Source organism: Pristiophorus japonicus, chromosome 10 (genome assembly GCF_044704955.1).
Source record: "Pristiophorus japonicus isolate sPriJap1 chromosome 10, sPriJap1.hap1, whole genome shotgun sequence".
In the NCBI taxonomy this organism is placed as follows: domain Eukaryota; kingdom Metazoa; phylum Chordata; class Chondrichthyes; family Pristiophoridae; genus Pristiophorus; species Pristiophorus japonicus.
Genome location: NC_091986.1, coordinates 889,349 through 916,308, shown reverse-complemented (window position 1 = coordinate 916,308; position 26,960 = coordinate 889,349). Strand labels below are relative to the sequence as shown.

Sequence of the window (26,960 nt, the reverse complement as noted above, 5' to 3'; positions counted from 1 at the left end):
AACCAATGCGTATCAGGTGGCCAAGGTTAGTTGGAAAATAGAAGATTGGGAACATTTTAAACGACAGCAAAGAATGACTAAGAAAGCAATAAAGAAAGGAAAGATAGTTTATGAAGGTAAACTTGTGCAAAACATAAAAACGGAGAGTAAAAGCTTTTACAGATATATAAAATGGAAAAGAGTGACTAAAATAAATGTTGGTCCCTTAGAAGATGAGAAGGGGGATTTAATAATGGGAAATGTGGAAATGGCTGAGACCTTAAACAATTATTTTGCTTCAGTCTTCACAGTGGAAGACACAGAAACCTTGCCAGAAATTGTTGGTCACAGGAATGTGAGAAGGGAGGACCTTGAGACAATCACTATCACTACGGGGGTAGTGCTGGACAGGCTAATGGGACTCAAGATCGACAAGTCCCCTGGTCCTGATGAAATGCATCCCAGGGTATTAAAAGAGATGGCGGAAGTTATAGCAGATGCATTCGTTATAATCTACCAAAATTCTCTGGACTCTGGGGAGGTACCAGCGGATTGGAAAGCGGCTAATGTATCACCTCTGTTTAAAAAAGGGGGCAGACAAAAGGCAGGTAACTATAGGCCGGTTAGTTTAACATCTGTAGTGGGGAAAATGCTTGAAACTATCATTAAGGAAGAAATAGCGGGACATCTAGATAGGAACAGTGCAATCAAGCAGATGCAGCATGGATTCATGAAAGAGGAAATCATGTTTAACTAATTTACTGGAATTCTTTGAGGATATAACGAGCATGGTGGATAGAGGTGTACCGATGGATGTGGTGTATTTAGATTTTCAAAAGGCATTCGATAAGGTGCCACACAAAAGGTTACTGCAGAAGATAAAGGTACGCGGAGTCAGTGGAAATGTATTAGCATGGATAGAGAATTGGCTGGCTAACAGAAAGCAGATAGTTGGGATAAATGTGTCCTTTTCGGGTTGGAAATCGGAGGTTAGTGGTGTGCCACAGGGATCGGTGCTGGGACCACAACTGTTTACAATATACATAGATGACCTGGAAGAGGGGACAGAGTGTAGTGTAACAAAATTTGCAGATGACACAAAGATTAGTGGGAAAGCGGGTTGTGTAGAGGATACAGAGAGATTTAGATAGGTTAAGCGAATGGGCTAAGGTTTGGCAGATGGAATACAATGTCGGAAAGTGTGAGGTCATCCACCTTGGGAAAAAAAACAGTAAAAGAGAATATTATTTGAATGGGGAGAAATTACAACATGCTGCGGTGCAGAGGGACCTGGAGGTCCTTGTGCATGAAACTCTTTTTGGAGTTCACCTGCAAAAACATAAAACATTAAACCGTGCCACCCGACCTGGGTGACACACCAGACATTTACAAGGCCCTTTTTTCCTTTTTTTTGGTTTTTTTTTTGTGTTTTTCATTTTTTTGGGGGGTTTTTTTTGGGCGCTAAAATCACATTTTTCCAGTGCCCCCTATAAAAGGGAAGGGGACACTAAAAGCACCGGCAATTAAAACAAATTAAACTTTAAAACGTAAAATCAAATTAAAATTTGGTTGCCGGGCGTGATGATGCACTCCAGTCCCTCCGGTGCCCACCTCTCGCGGAAGGCCGCGAGCGTACCGGTGGACACCGCGTGCTCCATCTCCAAGGACACCCTGGACCGGATGTAAGAGCGGAAGAGAGGCAGGCAGTCAGGTTGAACGACCCCCTCGACCGCCCGCTGCCTGGACCGGCTGATGGCACCCTTGGCCGTGCCCAGGAGCAGTCCTACGAGGAGGCCTTCGGACCTACCCGCTCCCTTCTCCTTGTGCATGAATCCCAAAAAGTTAGTTTGCAGGTGCGACAGGTAATCAGGAAGGCGAATGGAATGTTGCCTTCATTGCGAGAGGGATGGGAGGGAGGTCCTTCTGCAACTGTATAGGGTATTGGTGAGGCCGCACCTGGAGTACTGCGTGCAGTTTTGATCACCTTACTTAAGGAAGGATATACTAGCTTTGGAGGGGATACAGAGACGATTCACTAGGCTGATTCCGGAGATGAGGGGGTTACCTTATGATGATAGATTGAGTAGACTGGGTCTTTACTCGTTGGAGTTCAGAAGGATGAAGGGTGATCTTATAGAAACATTTAAAATAATGAAAGGGATAGACAAGATAGAGGCAGAGAGGTTGTTTCCACTGGTCAGGGAGACTAGAACTAGGGGGCACAGCCTCAAAATACGGGGGAGCCAATTTAAAACCGAATTGAGAAGGAATTTCTTCTCCCAGAGGGTTGTGAATCTGTGGAATTCTCTGCCCAAGGAAGCAGTTGAGGCTGGCTCATTGAATGTATTCAAGTCACAGATAGATAGATTTTTAACCAATAAGGGAATTAAGGGTTATGGGGAGCGGGCGGGTAAGTGGAGCTGAGTCCACAGCCAGATCAGCCATGATCTTGTTAAATGGCGGAGCAGGCTCGAGGGGCTAGATGGCCTACTCCTGTTGCTAATTCTTATGTTATCCTCATAAATTCTCCTCCTTCTGGGATGCACCTCTTGCTTTCCCGCCCTCCCCTCACCACAACTCCACCCTTGTGCCTTCCTCATTTCATACACCCAAGAAATGCAGCCTGCCCAGCCAGTGGGTGACCAAGAAGAGGGAGAGGAGATTGAAGAAAAAGATTGATTTGACACGCCCAGCCAGCAGCTCCTCAAGGTCGACCAGCAAGACCATTTGCAGTGACTCCACTGTAAGTTAGCAGCCTTCCACCAGCCGCGCTGCAGCCACAGGGGTAGCACTGCGTGACATCTGTAGGATTGGCAAAGGCACCCCACCCACCCTTTCCTTCAACCACTGTCTGTCCCACCTGTGACAGGGACTGTAATTCCCATATTGGACTGTTGAGTCACCTAAGAACTCACTTTTAGAGTGGAAGCAAGTCTTCCTCAACATCGAGGGACTGCCTATGATGATGATGGCACAAGACAGTCACTAAGGGATTGCATAAGAGCGATGAGTTGATTTCTTGATGTAATATTGGATGGCTAGATGTATAAAGTTGGATTAGAAAGTTTGCTTTGTGGTGGATTTTATTCCAGCATTGTGGCCAAGTGGATGCTGTGATGGTCAGTAACAGAGGGAAGGTAAGGTGTGGGACAAATGTGGAAAGGGGAATTGGGGCTGTGGTCGCTGGTACCGCAGGCAGATGATTCCATCCCGGATATCCCGGCCAGAAAGGGGCTGTCTTGGTTGCATCCTTCCTCTGCTTCCTCCTTCTCGGCTTCCTCCTCTTCTGCATCTTCCTCTTCCCTCGGTGAGCAGATGCTGTAAATCTGAAAAGACAGCATAAAATGCTGAAAATATTCAGCTAGTCAGGCAGCATCTCGACCTGAGATGTGAACTCTGTTTCTATCTCTTGGATACTGCCTGACTGCTGAGTATTTGCGGCTTTTTCTGTCTTCTCAGAGACCTTCTTTTATTACCAGCTGGCGAAAGAGCGGCGACCACCAGTTTCTTCACTTAACATCGTTCTAACGGGTTGTACTAAGGTAGGGGATTTCTATACAAGCACCACCCCCTTGAATAATGACAACATTGCTGGTAATAAGCACCAGCTGTCATACAAAAAGTGCCTTTCTGGTTCTACAAGGGATACCTAATACTCATTCAGCCAGCAACAATGGCTTCATTCTTCATGGATGGCTGCAAATGCATCCATTTCTTTTACAATTTACATTCCCCCCAAGAAGAATAAATTGGAATACATCATTTGGCCTGATTTAACTACAGAATCCAGTACTGGTAATATATCAAGCTTGACATCTGCTATCCAAATTCAGAGTTTAGCTTTCAGTCTTTCCACCTTCTAATGAAAGCAGCCTATTCCCTGGGTAAGTCACAGGAGCTCACCCTCTCCTCTTCCTGCTACATGTATGCAGATAAAAGACTGAACTAAAACCAACCATATTCATTTCATTGTATCCTTTAACCACATTGTAGAGATAGTATTGTAGACTGAAATAAAGTGTCTCTTCCCCAGATGTTCAATGCTCATTAAAAATACTAGAAAAAGTTAACTATTAACTGACCCTGGAAACGTACTTCTTTTTTCCATGTTCACAAGACATCGTCTCAGAATTTATGATACACTATATGCAACAAACTGAAATAATGTTTATCGTAATTAGGCAAATAGCAGAATATTTTAATGGCACAGTGACTGATAGTACAGGTTGAACCTCTCTTATCCGGCAACCTCGGGACCTGGCCTGTTCTGAATAAAGGATTTTTCTAGACGAGGGGTGGTCACGTTAAATTGGATGGTACAGGTACTGAGCAAGGAGATAACTGGGTTGGCTGGCTTGGGGCTGGGATGCGACAGAGATCATGGGCGGGGAGGGGTGGATCACGGGGTCAGGCCAACGATTGCGTTAGTCAGCAGTGAGGATGGACTTCAATTTGTTCATGTCAGAGTGGCCGGGAATGGTGCCGGACGTGAGGATAAGGGAGTCCCGCATAAGGGAGGTTCAACCTGTACAATATCAATTTTGAGAAAATGGACATTTGGATTTTGCTTCAGGATAGTGCCAAAGACAAAACAATAGCCGAGTGAAAGTGTGTGCATTTTACATACTTCTATAAAAGCAAAATACTGCGGTGCTGGAATCTGGAATAAAACCATAAAATGCTGGAAATCTCAGCAGGTCAGGCAGCATCTGTGGAGAAGAAGCAGAGTTAACGTTTCAGGTCGATGACCCTTCATCATAACCTTGTTGTGCATTGTCTCAGATAGCTGGATCGTTACACACTGGTGATTACTTACCATGAAAGAGTTAAATACAGCTTAACATCAATCAACGTAAACTTTAACTGACACCAAAGTGATGGGCACCATTGACGTCTGAGCTGCACACACACAGCAGTGTGTCAGCGTTATCACTCACATCAGCGCTCTCTCCGTCAAACCTTTCCGATATCAGTTCCTCCCGTAAGAGTGGGATTTAACAAATGCCAGCAACACCGCTAGTGTTCGATCCGGTTAGTTCCACTTTTTGTGGGCGGTTTTTTGAGCAAGCGATATTGTGGGCGATATGTGTGCGAGGTGGTGAAATTGAAGATGGGCGATCTCCGTGGCCGCTAGTTTGGGTAAATATGCTCTTTATGACAAAAAACAGTGGGCAGGCGTTAATATTGAATCTCGCGTTAATTCCATGCGGAAAGTAACACTGGGCGATATTATGGGTGTTGAATTCGCCCATTCTTCTGATTCTGCCCAAAAAAAGTGCGCGGGCGGTGATATTTTTTCTTGCCGTTAAGCCCATTGGGAAAATAACGCTCGGCGATGTCTCCTAAAAAAGTCCATCAGTTTCCATTTTGTGCCAGAATGGGCGATATATGGGCGTTATATGACATTTCAGTGGTAAAACAAGCGTTAAGTGGGTGTTAAGCATGCAAAAAAAGTGGAAGTTCTAGCCCTATATTTGAAACCATTCCTGGTTGGCCTGATCAAACAGCCAAATCTCAAACCTGGTATTATTTCCAGTATACCTTGGACAGGTCACGTTGATGAAGACCCTCCTGAAACCTCGCCGCCTCTCTATTTCTCTTTCCTCCTTTAAGACGCTTTTTAAAATGTACCTCTTTAACCAAGCTTTTGGTCATCTGCCTTAATTTCTTCTTTTGTGTCTCGGCGTCAAATTTATCTGTTTTGTCTTGTTAACACTGCTGTGACGTTTTACTATGTTAAAGGCACCATATAAATAAAAGTTATTATTATAAGGATTTTGCCGAGGTGGTGGCGGGTTGCATGCTGCGGGATGTAATCGAGAACATTCGGGTCAAAGGCAGAGTCTCGATTGAGGAGATCTTCGAAGTGCTCCTTCCAATGGGTCCTTGATGAGTGTTTCCCCTCTCTTGGCCAGCAGTGGTGTGGGGCCTTGGGAGTTTGGACCGTAGGTGGCCTTGACCTCGATGAATCCTCGCACATCGTGGCTGTCGGCCAGCTGCTGAATCTCCTGTGCTTTCTCCATCCACCACCTGTTCTTTAGGTCCCGAGTTTTTTGTTGGACCTCAGCCTTGAGCCGTCTGTAATGCTACTTTGCTGCTCCCAAGTTGGGTTGTTGTTTAAGGCTCAGAAATATCCTGCGCTTGCGATCCATTAGCTCTTGGATCTCCTGATCATTCTCATCAAACCAGTCCTGGTGTTTCTTGAGTGACTGAGCGTCTCTTCGCAGGCACTGGTTATGGAGGCCTGGAGGACTGTGGGCATTCACCATCTCAGGGTCATCAAGGCACGCCAGGTTAGCTGTGAGGTGCTGACTGTATAGGTCTCTCTTAGCTGGGTCCTTATGTGCCCCGGCATTGACTTTTTTGCGGCACTGCTTCTGCTGCCCCCTCCGCTTTGGGGCTACGTAGATGTCAATGATGGATCGGATTAGGCGGTGGTCCATCCAGCAATCGTCGGCTCCTGTCATGGCATGGGTGATGCGTACATCCTTGCGATCCCTGGCTCGGACCATGACATAGTCGAGCAGGTGCCAGTGTATGGAGCGAGGATGTTGCAATGATGCCTTGTATTTGTCCCTGTGGTGGAACAGGGTGTTGGTGATGAGAAGGTCATATTGTAGACATTTTGTCAGGAGTAGGGTACTGCCAGAGTTGGCTTTCCCTAACCCTCTCTGCCAATTATGCCTCCCCAGAGGGCTGTGTCCTTGCCAACCCTGGCGTTGAAGTCACCGAGGAGGATCAGTTTGTCGTCTGCGGGGTCGCAGGACAGGGATTTTTCGAGGCTGGAGTAAAAACCCTCTTTGGTCTCATCTACTGCATCGAGTGTTGGAGCGTACGCACTGATGACTGTGGCGCATTGATTCCGGGATAGGGTGAGTCAGAGAGTCATGAGGCGTTCGTTAACCCTGCAGGGGGAGTCTTTGAGGTGGTCATTTTTGATGACGAAGCCGACTTCATGGAGGTGGTGTTCTTCCTCTGGTTTCCCTTTCCAGAAGAAGGTGTAACTTCCACCTATTTCTTTGAGCTGGGCTTCCCCTGCCTGCCGGGTCTCACTTAGGGCGGCAATGTCGATATCAAAGCGTCTAAGTTCCCGGGCAACTATGGCGGTGCAGCATTCCGGCCTGTCGCTGTTGGAATTGTCCATGAAGGTCCTGAGGTTCCAGGTCCTGAACTTAATGTTAGAGAAATGGAAGATGCCTGTGCGTGAGTTCTTTTAACGTGGGGTAGTTGTTGCACACCGGCTACCACATGGGCTTAGCTGAGCAAGGTCTTGATCCAGTAGCAATGGGGTCCAAGATGACTGGAGACCAGGCACTGCTGTATGAGCCTAGTTGCCTACGGCAAGTTGTTGGCTGAGTAGTGCTCTTGATGGTAGGTGGTCCGAGTCTTGGTTTGGGGCAAGCATTGGGAGGGTCAGTGGCCCACTGGAGTTCAGAGTGGAAGGTCACCACTGGAGCAGGAGAGTTCCAGTCGTCGCTGAGGGGGGAGGGGGAGGGCCAACCGCATCGTAGAAGAGGAGGAGACCCGGTCGCCGTTGAGGAGGAGGTCGCCTCTCACCGCAGGAGGTCCAGACGTCGTTGGGGAGAAGAGGCCCATCTGTTGCCATTGGAGGTGTTCCAATCGCCGCTGGGCGGGGGCGATCGCCAGGTCCAGATTGTCACTGCTGGAGTCCCGGTCTTCACCGCTGGAGTCCCAGTCTCCGCCACAGGAGTCCCGGTCTTCACCGCTGGAGTCCCGGTCTCCGTCACAGGAGTCCCGGTCTTCGCCGCAGGAGTCCGGGTTGCCGATTGGTGATGTGGTGGGAAGCCTGAGGTAGGCCCGAACTTGCATGAAGCAGAAAAAGCCAAGACAGCTTAAAAACAACAAGGCTATGGGAGCGGATGGAATCTCTGCTGAGGCACTAAAGTATGGCGGAGAGGCACTGTTGGCACGAATACATGACCTCATCTCTCTCATCTGGAGGGAGGAGAGCATGCCGGTATATATCAGAGATGCAGTGATCATGACCACCTTTAAAAAAGGGGACAAGTCCGACTGTGGCAACTACAGAGGAATCTCCCTGCTATCAGCCACTGGGAAAGTCGTCGCTAGAGTCCTCCTCAACTGTCTTCTCCCTGTGGCTGAGGAGCTCCTCCCGGAATCACAGTGCGGATTTCGTCCCCTATGGGGCACAACGGACATGATCTTTGCAGGGTGACAGCTGCAGGAAAAATGCAGGGAGCAGCGCCAGCCCTTATACATGGCCTTCTTCGATCTTACAAAGGCCTTTGACACTGTCAAATGCGAGGGTCTATGGAGCGTTCTCCTCCGTTTCGGATGCCTCCAAAAGTTCGACACCATCCTCTGCCTGCTCCATGATGACATGCAGGCCGTGATCCTTACCAACGGGTCCATTACAGACCCAATTCACGCCCGACCGAGGTCAAACAGGGCTGCATCATCACCCCAACCCTCTTCTCAATCTTCCTCGCTGCCATGCTCCACCTCACAGTCAACAAGCTCCCCGCTGGAGTGGAACTAAACTACAGAACCAGTGGGAACGTGTTCAACCTTTGCCATCTCCAGGGCAGGTCCAAGACTACCCCAACCTCTATCGTCGAGCTACAGTACGCGGACGACGCCTGTGTCTGAGCACATACAGAGGCTGAACTCCAGGACATAGTCATCGTATTTACTGAGGCGTACGAAAGCATGGGCCTTACGCTAAATATCCGTAAGACAAAGGTCCTCCACCAGCCTGTCCTCGTCGCACAGAACTGCCCCCCAGTAATCAAGATCCACGGCGCGGCCCTGGACAACGTGGAGCATTTCCCATACCTCAGGAGCCTCTTATCAACCAGAGCAGACATTGACGACGAGATTCAACACCACCTCCAGTGCGCCAGTGCAGCCTTCGGCCACTTGAGGAAAAGAGTGTTTAAAACAGGCCCTCAAAACTGCCACCAAGCTCATGGTCTACAGGGCTGTAGTAATACTCGTCCTCCTGTATGGCTCAGAGACATGGACGATGTACAGAAGACACATCAAGTCGCTGGAGATATATCACCAACGATGCCTCTGCAAGATCCTACAAATCCCCTGGGAGGACAGACGCAGCAACATTAGCGCCCTCGATCAGGCCAACATCCCCAGCATTGAAGTAGAACCACACTTGATCAGCTCTGCTGGGCAAGCCACATTGTTCGCATGTCAGACACGAGACTCCCAAAGCAAGCGCTCTACTCGGAACTCCTTCACGGCAAACGAGCCAAAGATGGGTAGAGGAAACATTACAAGGACACCCTCGAAGCTTCCCTGATAAAGTGCAACATCCCCATTGACACCTGGGAGTCCCCGGCCAAAGACCAGGAAGTGCATCTGGGAGGGTGCTGAGCACCTCGAGTTTCAACGCGAGAGCGTGCAGAAACCAAGCGCAGGCAGCGGAAAGTGTGTGTGGCAAACCAGTCCGACCCATCCCTTCCCTCAACGACTGTCTGTCCCCACCTGTGACAGAGTCTGTGGTTCCCGTATTGGACTGTTCAGCCACCTAAGAACTAATTTTAAGAGTGGAAGCAAGACTTCCTCGATTCCGAGGGACTGCCTATGATGATGATAAATAAAAGTTAGTATTATTATTATAAGACCAATTGATGTTCATAACGCTAACTGGAGGCTTATTTTAGTGCTTTCTGCTGATGAGGCAAATCAGACAATACAAAAGGCAAGCAGGCATTACCTCTAGTTGGAAAGCAATTCAGCTAGATGAATTATTGTGGACAGTGCAGCATGTTCCGAATCAGTGAAGTTGTCAATTAGGAAAATTGTACATCTAGGGGCTAGAGGATTTCAATCTAGAAATAGTTTTTGACAGATAAGCAAAATGGCTGATATTGACCTTATTGGAAAAAATTCTGAGGGACAGTATTGTAATATATATATATATATATATATAGCTCCACCGAGTGAACTACTGTGGTAATGCAGCCATTGCTGTATTGACAATAAAGCTTCAGGGTCAGGTCACCTGACAGGTTCCTGAAGTTATCAGCCATCTTAGCTCGTACAGAAGATATCACATTGGCGATGAAGGATAGGATTTCTGGATAACCTAGCAGAAATTTTTGTTGGATGGATGATTCAGCTAACCGACAGAGATACTTTGAGGGCTTCTTTGTTTTGAGTAACAGCTAAAATCATAGAATCATAGAAGTTTACAGCACAGAAGGAGGCCATTTCAGCCCATCATGTCCGTGCCTCCAACAAGAGGCTATCCAGCCTAATCCCACTTTCCAGCTCTAGGTCCATAACCCTGCAGGTTACGGCACTTCAAGTGCACATTCAAGTACTTTTTAAATGTGGTGAGTGTTTCTGCCTCTACCACCCTTTCAGGCAGTGAATTCCAGACCCCCACCACCTTCTGCAGGAAGAAATTTCCCCTCAAATCCCCTCTAAACCTTTTACCAATTACTTTAAATTTATGCCCCCTGATTGTTGACCCCTCTGCTAAGGGAATTAGGCCCTTCCTATCCACTCTATCCAGGCCCCTCATAATTTTATACACCTCAATGAGGTCTCCCCTCAGCCTCCCCTGTTCCAAGGAAAACAAACCCAGCCTATCCAATTTGTCCTCATAGCTAAGATTCTCCACTCCTGGCAACATCCTCATAAATCTCCTCTGTACCCTCTCCAGTGCAATCACTTCCTTCCTGTAATGCAGTGACCAAAACTGCACGCAGTACTCCAGCTTTGGCCTAACCAATGTTTTATACAATTCAAGCATAACCCACCTGCTCTTATATTCAATGCCTCGGCTAATAAAGGCAAGCATTCCGTATGTCTTCTTAACCACCTTATCACCTGGCCTGCTACCTTCAGGGATCTGTGGACATGCACTTCCAGGTCCCTTTGTTCCTCTACACTTCTCAGTATCCTACCATTTATTGTGTATTCCCTTTCCTTGTTAGCTCTCCCCAAATGCATTAGCTCACACTTCTTTGGATTAAGTTCCATTTGGCACTGTTCTGCCCACCTGACCAGATGATTGATATCTTCCTGCAGTCCGCAGCTTTCTTCTTCATTATTTTGACAGCAAAATCTGGGCCAATGTGTCCGATTCTGGGCACCACACTTTAGAAAGAACGTCAAGGCCTTGGAGAGAGTGCAGAGGATATTTACTGGAATGGTACCAGGGATGATGTGTTTCAGTTATCTGGAGATATTAGAGAAACATAGAAACCGAGAAAATAGGTGCAGGAGTAGGCCATTCGGCCCTTCGAGCCTGCACCGCCATTCAACAAGATCATGGCTGATCACTCCCTCAGCACCCCGCTCCCGCTTTCTCTCCATACCCCTTGATCCTCCCAACCGCAAGGGCCATATCTAACTCCCTCTTGAATATATCCAATGAACTGGCATCAACAACTCTCTCTGGCAGGGAATTCCACAGGTTAACAACTCTGAGTGAAGAAGTTTCTCCTCATCTCAGTCCTAAATGGCCTACGCCTTATCCTAAGATTATGTCCTCTGGTTCTGGACTTCCCCAACATCGGGAACATTCTTCCCGCATCTAACCTGTCCAGTCCCGTCAGAATCTTATATGTTTCTATGAGATCCCCTCTCATCATTCTAAACGCCAGTGTATAAAGGCCCAGTTGATCCAGTCTCTCTTCATATGTCAGTCCAGCCATCCCTAGAATCAGTCTGGTGAGCCTTCGCTGCACTCCCTCAATAGCAAGAACGTCCTTCCTCAGATTAGGAGACCAAAACTGAACACAATATTCCAGGTGAGGCCTCACCAAGGCCCTGTACAACTGCAGTAAGACCTCCCTGCTCCTATACTCAAATCTCCGAGCTATGAAGGCCAACATGCCATTTGCCGCCTTCACCGCCTGCTGTACCTGCATGCCAACTTTCATTGACTGATGAACCATGACACCCAGGTCTCGTTGCACCTCCCCTTTTCCTAATCTGCTGCCATTCAGATAATATTCTGCCTTCGTGTTTTTGCCCCCAAAATGGACAACCTCACATTTATCCATATTATACTGCATCTGCCATGCATTTGCCCACTCACCCAACCTGTCCAAGTCACCCTGCAGCCTCTTAGCGTCCTCCTCACAGCTCACACCGCCACCTAGTTTAGTGTCATCCGCAAACTTGGAGATATTACACTCTATTCCTTCATCCAAATCATTAATGTATATTGTAAAGAGCTGGGGTCCCAGCACTGAGCCCTGCGGCACCCCACTAGTCACTGCCTGCCATTCGGAAAAGGACCCGTTTATCCCGACTCTCTGCTTCCTGTCTGCCAACCAGTTGTCTATCCACGCCACACCATTACCCCCAATACCATGTGCTTTAATTTTGCACACCAATCTCTTGTGTGGGACCTTGTCAAAAGCCTTTTGAAAGTCCAAATACACCACATCCACTGGTTCTCCCTTGTCCACTCTGCTAGTTACATCCTCAAAAAATTCTAGAAGATTTGTCAAGCATGATTTCCCTTTCATAAATCCATGCTGACTTGGTCCGATCCTGTCACTGCTTTCCAAATGCGCTGCTATTTCATCCTTAATGATTGATTCCAACATTTTCCCCTGTAATTACCTGTTTTCTCTCTCCCTCCTTTTTTAAAAAGTGGTGTTACATTAGCTACCCTCCAGTCCATAGGAACTGATCCAGAGTCGATAGACTATTGGAAAATGATCACCAATGCATCCACTATTTCTAAGGCCACTTCCTTAAGTACTCTGGGATGCAGACTATCAGGCCCCGGGGATTTATCGGCCTTTAATCCCATCAATTTCCCCAACACAATTTCCCGCCTAATAAGGATATCTTTCAGTTCCTCCTTCTCACTAGACCCACTGTCCCCTAGTACATTCGGAAGGTTATTTGTATCTTCCTTTGTGAAGACAGAACCGAAGTATTGGTTCAATTGGTCTGCCATTTCTTTGTTCCCCATTATAAATTCACCTGAATCCGACTGCAAGGGACCTACATTTGTCTTTATTAATCTCTTTCTCTTCACATATTTATAGAAGCTTTTGCAGTCAGTTTTTATGTTCCCTGCAAGCTTCCTCTCGTACTCTATTTTCCCCCTCTTAATTAAACCCTTAGTCCTCCTCTGTTGAATTCTAAATTTCTCCCAGTCCTCAGGTTTGTTGCTTTTTCTAGCCAATTTATATGCCTCTTCCTTGGTTTTAACACTATCCTTAATTTCCCTGGTTAGCCATGGTTGAGCCACCTTCCCAGTTTTATTTTTACTCCAGACAGGGATGTACAATTGCTGAAGTTCATCCATGTGATCTTTTAAATATTTGCCATTGCTTATCCACCGTCAACCCTTTAAGTATCCTTTGCCAGTCAATTCGAGCCAATTCACGCATCTTACCGTCGAAGTTACCTTTCCTTAAATTCAGGACCCTAGTTTCCGAATTAACTTTGTCACTCTCCATCTTAATAAGGAATTCCACCATATTATGGTCACTTTTCCCCAAGGGGCCTCGCACAACAAGATTGCCAATTAGTCCCTTCTCATTACACATCACCCAGTCCAGGATGGCCAGCTCCCTGGTTGGTTCCTCGACATATTGGTCTAGAAAACCATCCCTAATACACTCCAGGAAATCCTCCTCCACCGCATTGCTACCAGTTAGGTTAGCCCAATCAATATGTCGATTAAAGTCGCCCATGATTACTGCTGTACCTTTATTGCACACATCCCTTATTTCTTGTTTGATGCTGTCCCCAACCTCACTACTACTATTTGGTGGTCTATACACAACTCCCACTAGCGTTTTCTGCCTTTTGGAATTCCGCAGCTCTGGAGATTGCTCTCATTGAAGCAGAGAAGGTTAACAGGAGAGTTAATAGAGGGGTTCAAAATTCTGAGGGATTTTGATCGAATAAATAGGGAGAAGCTGTTTCCACTGGCAGGAAGATCGATAGCCAGAGAGCACAGATTTTAAATAATTAGCAAAACAGTCAGGGGGAGGTAAAGAGAATGTTTTTTCTTCAGTGAGTTGCTATAATCTGAAATGCATTCCCTGAAAAGGTGGTGAATGCAGATTCAATGGTAACTTTTAAAAGGAAATTAGATCTCTATTTAAAAAAGAAAAATTTGCAGGGCTATGGGGAAAGAGCAAAGGAGTAGAACCAATTGGATTACTTTTTCAGAGAGTCGGCACAGACAAGATGGGCCAAATGGCCTCCTGCTGGATTGAATGATTGTACGATATCATAAATGAGCTATTTCATCTATTCAAAAAACTTCCCCCTCAATGTACAGAAAATATAACTGAGCACAGAGTGCTGATTGTAACTTTCAGCAGTGGTGACAAACAGGCGGTGACAGATGGGCTCTCAGTTATACATGGAGCCAATGGAAAGAAACATTCAGCAGGGTACATAACGGATGGATGATCCAGTACCGCCCATTTCAGATACCAAAAGTAAAAATCGGCTCTCTAATCTTATTGCTAGTTCTACAATTTATCAAACTGAATGGTTTAACGGTAGGCACATAAAGGCAACCACATATAACTGAAAATCATCCAAGCATTTAGTACACTGTAGTTTTATAATTCCAGTAACACTTGAAGATAGGCAAAACATTGAGTTCAGTAATAAAGGTTGGGTGTGCAAGATCCAAATGTGGCCACTCATGAGAATATTGACATGGATCCAATAAGTCCACCTGGTGGAACAAGGGCTTGACCCACCATCTAGCTTCTGTGATTCTGGTAAGTTGTACTTTGTTTATAAAACTACCTCTTCAGAATTTCAATAATTTTTTCTATTCCCTATTGTACAATATGTATTGCAATAATGAATAATAAAGGCTGGTGGAAAGGGCAGAAATGTGGCAGGTGAAATTTAAAGCAGAAAAGTACAAAGTGATACATTTTAGTAGAAAGAATGAGGAGAGGAAATATAAACTAAAGGGTACAATGTTGAAGGTGGCAGGGCAGGTTGAGAAAGCAGTTAAAAAAGCTTATGGGATCCTGGGCTTCAACAATAAGAGTACGAAAACATTGAAATTATGATGAACGTTTATAAAACACTGGTTCAGCCTCAACTGGAGTACTGCGTCCAATTCTGGGCACCGCACTTTAGGAAGGATGTGAAGGCCTTAGAGAAGGTGCAGAAAAGATTTATGAGAATGGTTCCAGGGATGAGGGACTTCAGTTACATGGATAGATTGGAGAAGCTGGGGTTGTTCTCCTTAGAGCAGAGAAGATTGAGAGGAGATTTGATGGAGGTGTTCAAAATCATGAAGGATCTGGACAGAGTAGATAGAGAGAAACTGTTCCTATTGGCAGAAGGGTCAAGAATCAGAGGACACAGATTTAAGGTGATTGACAAAAGAACCAAAGGCAACACGAGGAAAAACTTTTTTACACAGTGTGTGGTTAGGATCTGGAATGCACTGCCTGAAAGGATGGTGGAAGCAGATTCAATCGTGGCTTTCAAAAGTGCCTGAAGGAAACAAATTTGCAGGGCTACGGGGAAAGGGCAGAGGAGAGGGGCTAGTTGAAGTGCCTTTGCACGCTATGCTCTCCCATGCTGTAACCATCTATGATTCTATGATTCTATGAAAGTCCTTTAATGCATATTTAATTGATTTGGTCCAATATCAATTCCTTTTGTCCTCAGTTGATTCCATACTGTTTTGATGTTCAACTGTCTGAAAAATGTTGCTATGCTATAGCACTTTGTTGCCTTTGGCATGTTATGTATAGTGCAACATGAACTGAGCAAAACCATATTCTCCTTATATCTTCACAGATGATTCAACAACATCTTCATCCTTCAGGTAGGAACAAGACCAATCAATTGGGATTTCAAAAGAGGAGAAGCCTGGTTAGCATGCTGAATCCGGTATAACTGAGGAAGGGTTGGAATCAGAAGCCATGCACTGAAATGATGTAGGGAGAAGAGCTTTCAGTACTTGGCTGAGCAACAGTAGGAAATATTTCCTATGGAGGTAGGGCCAGATAAGCCAGAGTGCACAGCTAATATCCCTTCATCTTACTTAGCACAATTCCCAGTGCACACAGGAGCAGTACCTTTGCTCCAAATGTCAGAAGCCATATACATGTTGGGACACTGTGCAATGTGGGTTCAATCAGGTGCATGGGGATATAAGTGCACTGTAAGATGTTTTGCAATCATTAGCTGTCATGGAATCATTCTGGTTAAAGCAATGCTGCTCCAGTCCTTCTCCTTACTATGCCAGAATATCGTCAACAGTTTTCGAGAATCAACTAAAGGTCGTCTTGAGGAGAATATTGAGGAACAGTCTTTGCAACAACGTTTTGGGACACACCAAAAGGAGCACTAAAGCAGTAATGACTGTAAACTTAGATTACACACCTTTATGTGTAGTCGTCATCATTGCTTGAGCTAAAATAAGTGCAATATGCCACAGGTAAGGTTAGAATAATTATAAGTCACTTTAAAGGCATTTTAACTGGAGTCATGTAATTTTCCTCCAGATCATTTTTCATACATTTGTTGCAAAGATTCCTGTCCTTACACTACTATTAATATTATCTTTAGTCTTTGCTACTCCTGATATCATTCTCTTTTATCTCCTTTTAGGGAAGGACTTTGGTTGATGGAAGAGACTTCGAGAGGGAGAATCGTGATTGGAATTGATAATCTGACATCCTTCCAGCCTTTGGAAATTTTAGATCTGTTCTGTTACCTTGTCCCTCTGCTTTGCAGTTTCTGTCATGTACACTATTTAAAAGTGTCAGCTTGCCTCGGTGGCAAAACTCTCAACTCTATCAGAAAGTTGTGTGCTCAAGCCCCACTCCAGGAATTGAGCACATAATCTATGCTGGCATTTGAGCCCAGTACAGAGGGAGTGCTGCATTGTTAGATAGGCCACCTATTTAATGAAATCTTAAATGGAGGCCCTTTCAATTGGATGTAAAAGATCATATGGAACTATTCAAAGACGAGCAAAGGAGGTGTCCTGGCCAACATCTATCCCTCAACTAACATCATCAAAACAGATTATCTGGTCATGTATCTCATTATCTGGTCATGTATCTCATTATCTGGTCATGTATCTCATTGCTGCTTGTGGGAACTTTCTGTATGCAAATTAGCTGCCATATTTGCATACAAAACAACAATGACTACACTTTACAAGTAATTTATTAGCTGTGAACTGCTTTGGGACATCTATCTGAACTCTCTAACAAAAATAGGTGGTTGATCTGCTACAACATCCTGAACTCGATGACACGAGGTATGCCAATTTGCCAGTTTGGGTGGAGATAAGGAATAATAAGGGGAAATAATAAGGTGGGAGTCTATAGGCCCCCTAACAGTAGCATCTCTGTTGGTCAGAATATAAACCAGGAAATAGTGGGGGCTTGTAAAAAGGGAACAGCAATAACCATGGGTAATTTTAACCTCCATATTGATTGGACAAATCAAATTGGTCAGGGTAGCCTTGAGGAGGAGTTCATAGAGTGCATAAGGGACGCGTTCCTTGAGCAGTATGTAACGGAACCAACCAGAGGGCAGGCTATCTTGGATCTGGTGTAATGAGACAGGATTAATAAACAATCTCCTAGTAAAGGATCCTCTTGGAATGAGTGATCATAGCATGGTTGAATTTCAAATTCAGATGGAGGGTGAGAAAGTTGGATCTCTAACCAGCGTACTAAGCTTAAATAAAGGAGACTATGAAGGTATGAGGGCAGAGTTGGCTAAAGTGGACTGGGAAAATAGATTAACGTGTAGGACAGTTGACGAACAGTGGTGTACATTTAAGGAGATATTTCACAACTCTCAAGGAAAATATATTCTAGTGAGGAGAAAAGGGTGTAAAAGAAAAGATAGCCATCCGTGGCTAACTAAAGAAATAAAGAACGGTATCCAATTAAAAACAAGGGCATACAATGTGGCCAAAACTAGTGGGAGGACAGATGATTGGGAAGCTTTTAAAAGCCAGCAAAGAATGACTAAAAAAATGATAAAGAAAGGGAAAATAGACTATGAAAGTAAACTAGCACAAAATATAAAAACAGATAGCAAGAGTTTCTCTAGGTATATAAAAAGGAAAAGAGTGGCTAAAGTAAATGTTGGTCCCAAAGAGGACGAGACTGAGGAATTAGTAATGGGGAACATGGAGATGGCAGAAACGCTGAACAAATATTTTGTATCAGTCTTTACGGTAGAGGACACTAACAATATTCCAACAGTGGATAGCCGAGGGGCTATAGGGGGGGAGGAACTTAAGACAATCACAATCAGTAAGGAGGTGGTACTCAGTAAGATAATGAGACTAAAGGCAGATAAATCCCCTGGACCTGATGGCTTGCATCCTAGGGTCTTAAGAGAACTAGCGGCAGGGATTGTGGATGCATTGGTTGTAATTTACCAAAATTTCCTGGATTCTGGGGAGGTCCCAGCAGATTGGAAAACTGCAAATGTAATGTTCTTATTTAAAAAAGGTGGCAGACAAAAAGCAGGAAACTATAGACCAGTTAGCCTAACATCTGTGGTTGGGAAAATGTTGAAGTCCATTATTAAAGAAACAGTCGCAGGACATTTGTAAAAGCAAAATTTGGTCAGGCAGAGTCAGCATGGATTTATGAAGGGGAAGTCATATTTGACAAATTTGCTGTAATTATTTGAGGATGTAACGAACTGGGTGGATAAAGGGGAACCAGTGGACTTCCAGAAGGCATTTGACAAGGTGCCACACAAAAGGTTACTGCACAAGATACTCACGGGGTTGGGGGTAATATATTAGCATGGATAGAGGATTGGCTAACTAACAGAAAACAGAGAGTCAGGATAAATGGTTCATTCTCAGGTTGGCAATCAGTAACTAGTATGGTTCCACAGGGATCAGTGCTGGGACCGCAACTATTTACAATCTATATTAACGACTTGGAAGAAAGGACGGAGTGTAATGTAGCCAAGTTTGCTGATGATACAAAGGTGGGAGGAAAAGCAATGTGTGAGGAGGACACAAAAAATCAACAAAAGGACATAGACAGACTAAGTGAGTGGGCAAAAATTTGGCAGATGGAGTATAATGTTGGAAAGCGTGAGGTCATGTACTTTGGCAGAAAAAATCAAAGAGCAAGTTATTATTTAAATGGAGAAAAATTGCAAAGTGCTGCAGTACAGCGGGACTTGGGTGCACATGTGCATGGAACATAAAAAGTTAGTATGCAGATACAGCAAGTGATCAGGAAGGCCAATGGAATCTTGGCCTTTATTGCAAAGGGGATGGAGTATAAAAGTAGGAAAGTCTTGCTACAGTTATACAGGGTACTGGTGACGCCACACCTGGAATACTGCGTGCAGTTTTGGTTTTCATATTAACGAAAGGATATACTTGCTTTGGAGGCAGTTCAGAGAAGATTCACAAGGTTAATTCCAGAGGTAGACTTATGAGGAAAGGTTGAGGAGGTTGGGCCTGTATTCATTGGAATTCAGAAGAATGAGAGGTGATCTCATCGACATGTATAAGATTGTGAGGGGACTTGACAAGGTGGATGCAGAGAGGATGTTTCCACTAATAGGGGAGACGAGAACTAGAGGGCATGATCTTAGAATAAAGGGCCGCCCATTTAAAACTGAGATGAGGAGGAATTTCTTCTCTCAGAGAGTTGTAAATCTGTGGAATTCGCTGCCTCAGAGAGTTGTGGAAGCCGGCACATTGAATAAATTTAAGTCAGAGATAGACAGTTTCTTAACCGATGAAGGATTAAGGGGTTATGGGGAGTAGGCAGGGAAGTGGACCTGTGTCCATGATCGTATTAATTGACAGAGCAGGCTCGAGTAGCCGTATGGCCTACTCCTGCTCCTATTTCTTACGTTCTTATGCCATTTTGAGGTACCTGCTTAATTTCCACAGTAAGAGCAAACTGTCAGTGTTACTTAGACTTGTAATTAACAGCTTGCCCATTGGGGTTGAGCAGAAATCTAGCGAGGCTCCCATGATTTAAAGGTAGCCTGCATCACTTAAAAGGTAGGTGTATTTAGTCTATGGTGAATGAGATGCTGTTGCAGCCCCCTATTTCTCAAACAGTGCCGTAGAGGTCTTGGTGTTAGAGGTAACCAGGAGGAAGGAGTTATTGATCCCCACAGAAAGGCACAGAGTGCCCTACCAGATAGCCCTTCAACAGTGGGCAAAGGTAACAGAGCATGTGAATGCCAGGGGTTTGGTATCATAGAAATGGCAGCAATGTATGAAGAAGTTCAATGATCCAACTCGTGCTGCTAAGGTGAGATTCCCAACCACAATCTGCACAACCCTGCATCATTCTACTGTAGCCCCAATGTTAACAAGCCTTGGCACCCCACTTTCTATCTCTCTCCAATCACACCTGTACACTTCAATTTACCTCCTCCTTCTTCCACTTGCACACTCTGCACCTGCTCGTGCCCTCACAGATACTGCTCTCTCTTCCATGCACCTGACACTTTTTTCTCTTCATCAAGCAAAGTATGGTAAGCTGCTACAAATGTCTTTACATCCCTTCAACAGTCCACATATTAACACGGTCATACTCTTCCTGCAGCACAAGCTGGTGTACAACAGGAGGGAGTAACTATCAATCCAGGAGTTCCCATCAATGGAGGATTGGCAATAGCTGTTATAGGCAGAGGAAGAGAACAAAGTGTGGCAAATAACGAGGCTGAAGAAAGTGACTCTGCAGGTGTTTGGCCATTTTCCTCTCTTTTTCTCTTGAGAATGAATTCTGTCCCTCACACCCTCAGAATGACAACACATGGCCCATAAAGTAGCCATGCATCTGCTGCAGTTTCTGATTGCAGCTATGTGCTAACTCTTGTCTATCTCACCTCTTTCCATTGTCTTTGTAAGTCCTGGGACCAGCTGCAGAAGAGGAAACGGAAGGCAGCCCTCATAAAGAAGTACTGTCACTCATTGTGACTCTTTCAGCGCAGTAATCGGCACTCTGCGTACTTTAGGTAATGAGTTTTAGGGTCTGAAACTGAGAGATTCCCCAAGCACAGGGGAGGAGCAAGGGCAGGGGAAAAGATGACACCTGACATACCTCTTCAGAGAGCAAGCTCGCATCCTAACTCTGCTGCAAAAGGCACAGATGACGACTTCCAGGGCACAGCCTTTAAAAGAAAACTGATTGGTGTGCACCAATAATTGTTCAGTGCATTGGATGGCCTGTTGAGGAGAATCCCCACCATGTTGGATAGTCTGTGATGTTATTGTATATGGATTGAGGCAATGCAGTTAACCATGCAGCTTGGGGTCAGCAAGACCCTCAATAACAGAGCCAGTGGTGACAGCTCTGACAGTGTCAATAAAAACTAAAACTGCTGCCATTCAGGCTCTAGGTTTCAGCATCTCCACTGGCTGCCACATTCTGTGTCAAAGGATGGATAAAGGCTTCACTGCGAGTGCCGAGATGTCACCAAATGCGAGTGGCAGTGGCACAATGGGAGAGGCTCTTGCAGTCCTCTTTCAAGATAACATCACAGCTGCCCCCCCCCCCCACCCCAAGTCAACCCCTCAACAAATGCCCATCCAAGAATTGCAGCTGGGCTAGACTGTTTCCCAGCCAATGCATCAACCAATATCCATCCTGTGCTAGAAAGCCAGCTCGGCCCAGTGGGAGTTGAGATGCTGCAATGTGCAGCTGGGCTCTCTGAGGTCTGAGCTTCTTGAGGCCACAGCCACCTCAAGTGCCCCCATCGGAAGCTCATTAACCTTCCACCTTCCACGCTGAAGCCCCTAGGGTCGCACCACGTAGGAGGTCCACAATAAGGAGGAGAGAGTTAAAGCGAGGCACTAGGGGCTTGCACCTCGTGATCATTGACTTATGGATGTGTTAATGCTCATTGTCAATTACAGTCATTTACAACATGCTTCATGTGCAAGGTTTGTTTGGTGAGAATTTGTTGACCAGAGCTTGAAAGGCCGATGTTAGTGTTTGGGTTGAGTGCCGTCCTAAGGATAGTGGAAGGACTCGGACTGATGTTGGGAATGCCTGTTGGTGCAGGGGAACAGGAATGATTTAGCCAAAGAGCCCTTGGTGACCTGCTATTGTAGAGCTCTGGTAGCTAATTGAATAGATGAGCCTTTCCCTTCTCATCTTCCTGTTTTGTAGCCTCCATAGGGAAGGGGATGAAGTCATTGCCATCTGCTTAATACAGACATTCACTGCAGATTAACGAATGTTACTACCGTTTGCAGCCTGGAATTACTGCTGCAGTGGAAGGGTTGCTCAGGATGCTAATCATTTTCTCTATCAGGGCTCTGGTGTAGGCATGGCTTAGATTGTAACTCACCTTGGCATCTATGGGTGGATTCTTGGCAGGTGCTATGAGCCATGTCTACAAGAAATAGCCCTTATCTCCAAGTAGACAGCCTTTGAACCGTGGTGTGGGAGAGGGGGTAATTGAGGACTCTCACAGGATGAAGGCATTGTGACTGCTGCCCAGATACTAGGCACATGTCATTACACAGCAGCTGCCTGTTCACTGGAAGCTCTTCCTGCTCATGTATACTTGTTTAATGTCCGTGACAACAGCCATTAGAGCCAAAATAGCAAAAGCAGTGCACTAGGAGTCAAAATGGTGATTTACCGAAGAACGACTGATGATTCCTTTAGATAACGCTGGAAGTGTTGCTGTCCTGACTGTTCCCGCCCATGATTTGTGTGTCTATTGTAGACCTGACGAATAGCATGCTAAATTTGTTGAAAATGGCATTTGGGTCCTCAAACAGGCTAATTTGCATGTATGAAATAGGCACCCACCAATTTAAGGCGGGCGCACTTCCAGCGTTGATTGCAGTGTCAAGACCGCAACCCAGTTTTGAGTCCTAGTGCCCAGTTATGATGGCTTCCTGCACATCTTCTTTCCAAGGCCTACTTAGGCCTATGTACTGCATTTAAATGTGTTTCATTATTGATTTAATAAGGCCAGCGTACGGCTCAGTGTAAACAGTTAATACCCAATTTGAAAGTTTCTTTTTCCCCCAATTGTGTACATGCATGTTTCATGTGTTCATGAGGTTCTGTCTAAAACACACCTGCAGACTTTTACGTTTTTCTATATTTCATATTACTACTGACTGTCAGCCCATTATCTGCGCTATGAGCAGTGACTAAGGCCCCCTGCTACCAGTATGAACTTGGAACATTAGCCTCCTTAGTCTCTTGCAATTTCTCATTCATTTCTCTGTAAAGATACCAACTGCTGAGAGTTCACATCCTCAATATTGGTTTCTTCTGGTAAAGTGAAGCACTAATTCAGGAAAGCATGAACATTTATAATTCAGATTTATTTCCTTCTCTAACTCAAAACTATGGACGTCTTTCCTTCCCTTAGTCTTCCATTCCTCCTACAATCTACAGGCTTTAAAAATCCAAGTTTGGTATTATGTAGTCAATATTTCTTGATTTAATATTCTTCTCTCCTGCTGCGTTTGGCCATTGTGGTGCCTGCACTGTGGGCCGTGGCACTTCACGCAACTATCTCAATTAAAAATATGATTTGTCATTGCATATAAGAGAAAAAGTGTTTCACATTGTCGTAAATTTGTTATAAATACTAATTTCTAAAGCAATAAATAGCAAATAATTCTTATATTACTAATGTTTGGTTTCTTTCTCATCCAGCTTATATCCAGGTGTGCAGAGGGCTCATGATTACTGCTGTTTCTCTGGGATTTTTTGGTTGCATATTTTCACTGGTGGGGATGAAGTGCACGAAAATTGGAGGCCCAGAAAGGATTAAAGGAAAAATTACCTTTTGCGCAGGAATGCTATTCATTCTTTCTGGTAAGGAGGATTACAAGTGTGCAAGAGGGGTCGATACCGTCCTCGGTCAGTTTTCGCTGCACGTTTTACTCAGGATACAATTCTAAAAAAAAATGCAGTTTATTTAAAAGGCAAAGGAACCAGGTTATTCACTCGGCTTATAACAAAATAAGGTCCATACTGTGCACAACCATACATTATGCACTCTCAAACTGCATTTAAAAAAATTAATTCACAGAATGTGTGCTTCGATAGCAAGGCCAGCATTAATTGCCCATCCCTAGTTGTCTTTGAGAAGGTGGTGGTAGGACTTCTTCTTGAACCACTGTAGTATTCTTTGCAGCGATTTGATACAACTGAGTGGCTTGTCAGGCCACTTCAGAGGGCTGTGAATGTGGCACTGGAGGCACATATAAGCCAAAATAAGTAGGGCGGCAGCTTTCCCAAGAACATAAGAAAATAAGAAATAGGAGCAGGTATAGGCCATTCAGTCCTTTGAGCCTGATCCGCTATGTAATAAGGTCATGGCTGATCTTTCACCTCAACTCCATCTTTCTATACTAAAGGTCATTGACACAACAACAACTTGAGTTTAATGTAGTAAAACAGGGGCGTTATCAAACAAAATTTAACATGGAGCCACATAAGGAAATATTACGATATTAGGATAGGTGACGAAAACCTTTGTCAAAGAGGTAGGTTTTAAGGAGCCTCTTAAAGGAGGAGAGAGAGGTGGAGAAGCTGAAAGGCTTAAGGAGGGAATTCCAGAGCCTAGGGCCCAGGCAGCTGAAAGCACAGAAGCCAATGGTGGAGCAATTAAATTCGGAAATGCACAAGAGGCCAGAATTGGAAGAGTGCAGAGATCTTGGAGGGTCATAGGGCTGGTGGAGGTTACAGAGAGAAAGAGGAGCGAGGCAAGTTGGATTTCTACGACAATCCAAAAGTTTCATTGTCACTTTTATTGATACCAGCTGTTTATTTCCAAACTTTTAAAAACAGAATACAAATTCTCAAACTGGATTTGAACTTACATTCGCCGGATTAGTTGTCGAGGCCCCTGGATTACTAATACAAAAGCAAAATACTGCGGATGCTGGAAATCTGAAATAAAACAGAAAATGCTGGAAATACTCAGCAAGTCAGGCAACATCTGTGGAGAGAGGAACAGAATTAATGTTTCAGGTCGATGACCCTTCGTCAGAACTGATAAAAGTTAGAGATGCAACAGGTTTAAACAAGTACAGAGGTAGGGGAAGTGCAGAGAGGTGAGACAACAAAAGGGAAGGTCTACAAGTCCGGTAACATAACGACTAAAGTACCTGATATATATATCTTATTCATAACTGTTTATTAATGACAATGCATGGCATCATGTTCTAATACTTTGTGAGTCTGTCCTCTATCAGTGAGGCTTCCCAGGTTCAAGGACTGTTTCCTGGACGACCAAACCTCAACATCCATTACAGTGCGTTGACTGTTAGCCAATCTCCATTTGGTCGTTAAATTGCACGCCAGATGTTATTAAACATGACAGCAGTCTCCTTGCCAGCAGCTGAGAGCACCATTACATATAGTATAATATTAAACACTCCAAGATTACCACTAACCTTATATCTCAAACAATTACTTTCTATGGGCCCAAGTTTCCACATGATTCGCGCCTGATTTTTAGGAGCAACTGGTGGAGAACGGACTATTTTAGAAATCGCAATTCTCCACATTTTTTTTTCTGCAGTTCTAGTCAGGTAGAACAGTTCTAGTTTAGAACAGAATTTTTTCTTCTAAAGGGGGCGTGTCCGGCCACTGACGCCTGATTTGAAAGTTTCCACAGTGAAAACGTACTCCAAACTAAAGTAGAATGGCGCCAGTGAAGATTTTTGTAGAACTGAAAAAACCTGTTCTACACATTAAAAAATCAGGCGCAGGTTACAAATTAGGCGTCCAGAACGAGGTGGGGGGGAAGGGAACTCATTAAATTTGACAATAAATCCTTATTTATACTTCTACAAATATTATACAAATAAATCCAACCTGAATAAACATTTATAAGCCAAGAAAAGATTAAATAAACCATCTTTCTACCTGTGTGAAAGTGCTTCAGCCAGGGAGAATTCTGCAGCTGTTCGTGCCGCTGAGCGAGGGAGGGGGAGAGAGAGAGAGAGGGGAGGGAGAGAGAGAGAGAGAGAGAGAGGAGGGGGAAGAGAGAGAGAGGGGAGGGAGGGAGAGAGAGAGAGAGAGGGGGAGGGGAGGGAGAGAGGGGAGGGAGGGAGAGAGAGGGGAGAGGGAGAGAGAGAGGGGAGGGGAGAGGGAGAGAGAGAGGGGAGAGAGGGAGGGAGAGAGGGAGGGAGAGAGGGAGAGAGAGAGAGAGGGGGGGTCGGGTGTCGGGTCGGGGGGAGGGAGCGGGTGTCGGGTCGGGGGTGTGGGGAGCGGGCCTCGGGTCGGGGAGCGGGCCTCGGGTCGGGGCGGGGGGGAGCGGGTGTCGGGTCGGGGCGGGGGGGGGGAGCGGGTCTCGGGTGTCGGGTGTCGGGTCGGGGCGGGGGGGAGCGGGTGTCGGGTCGGGGCGGGGGGGGGGAGCGGGTCTCGGGTGTCGGGTGTCGGGTCGGGGCGGGGGGGGAGCGGGTGTCGGGTCGGGGCGGGGGGGGGGGAGCGGGTCTCGGGTGTCGGGTCTCGGTCGGGGCGGGGAGGGGAGCGGGTGTCGGGTCTGGTCTGGTCGGCGGGGGGGGGGGGGGGGGGGGAGCGGGTGTCGGGTCTGGTCGGGGGGGGGAGCAGGAGCTGGCCGTGGGAGGAGCCTTATTCAAGCAGCCCCAGTGAGGCCATTGGGCCAGGGCTAGGGGCTGCGTGCTTCGGGCCCCTCCCACACAGTTCGGCGCCTGGAGCTACTGCACTTGCGTGCCGACTGTAGCGCGCATGTGCAGAGGTCCCGGCACTGTTTTCAGCGCCGGGACCTGGCTCCGCCCCCCCACAGCTCGTGCTGACTGCGCCGAGGGCCAGAGGACCTGCAGGTAGGTGGAGACTACCGAGGATTTTTTTAGGCGCCGTTTTAGGCGCGAAAAACGGGCGCCCAGCTCGGAGGGGCGCCCGTTTTTTTTCTTGTGGAAACTTGGGCCCTATGTTTCTTATATATCCAAGGCATTACATTTAAACTATTACAATAAGAAATGAAAATATTTTTACTTTGAATGCTTCACAGCAAACCAAATTGATTGCAAACATGAA

The 26,960-nt window shown here is 45.7% G+C and overlaps 1 protein-coding gene across 1 annotated transcript in view; it reads left to right on the top strand.

Moving 5' to 3' along the window:
• LOC139274683 (claudin-10-like) overlaps positions 1 to 26,960 on the top strand; it is a 165,206-nt gene that overhangs the window by 50,177 nt on the left and 88,069 nt on the right. Inside the window, exon 2 of the mRNA XM_070891362.1 lies at positions 23,604 to 23,765. Coding sequence (XP_070747463.1) covers positions 23,604 to 23,765 — 162 coding nt within the window. The remainder of the gene's footprint in view (positions 1 to 23,603; positions 23,766 to 26,960) is intronic.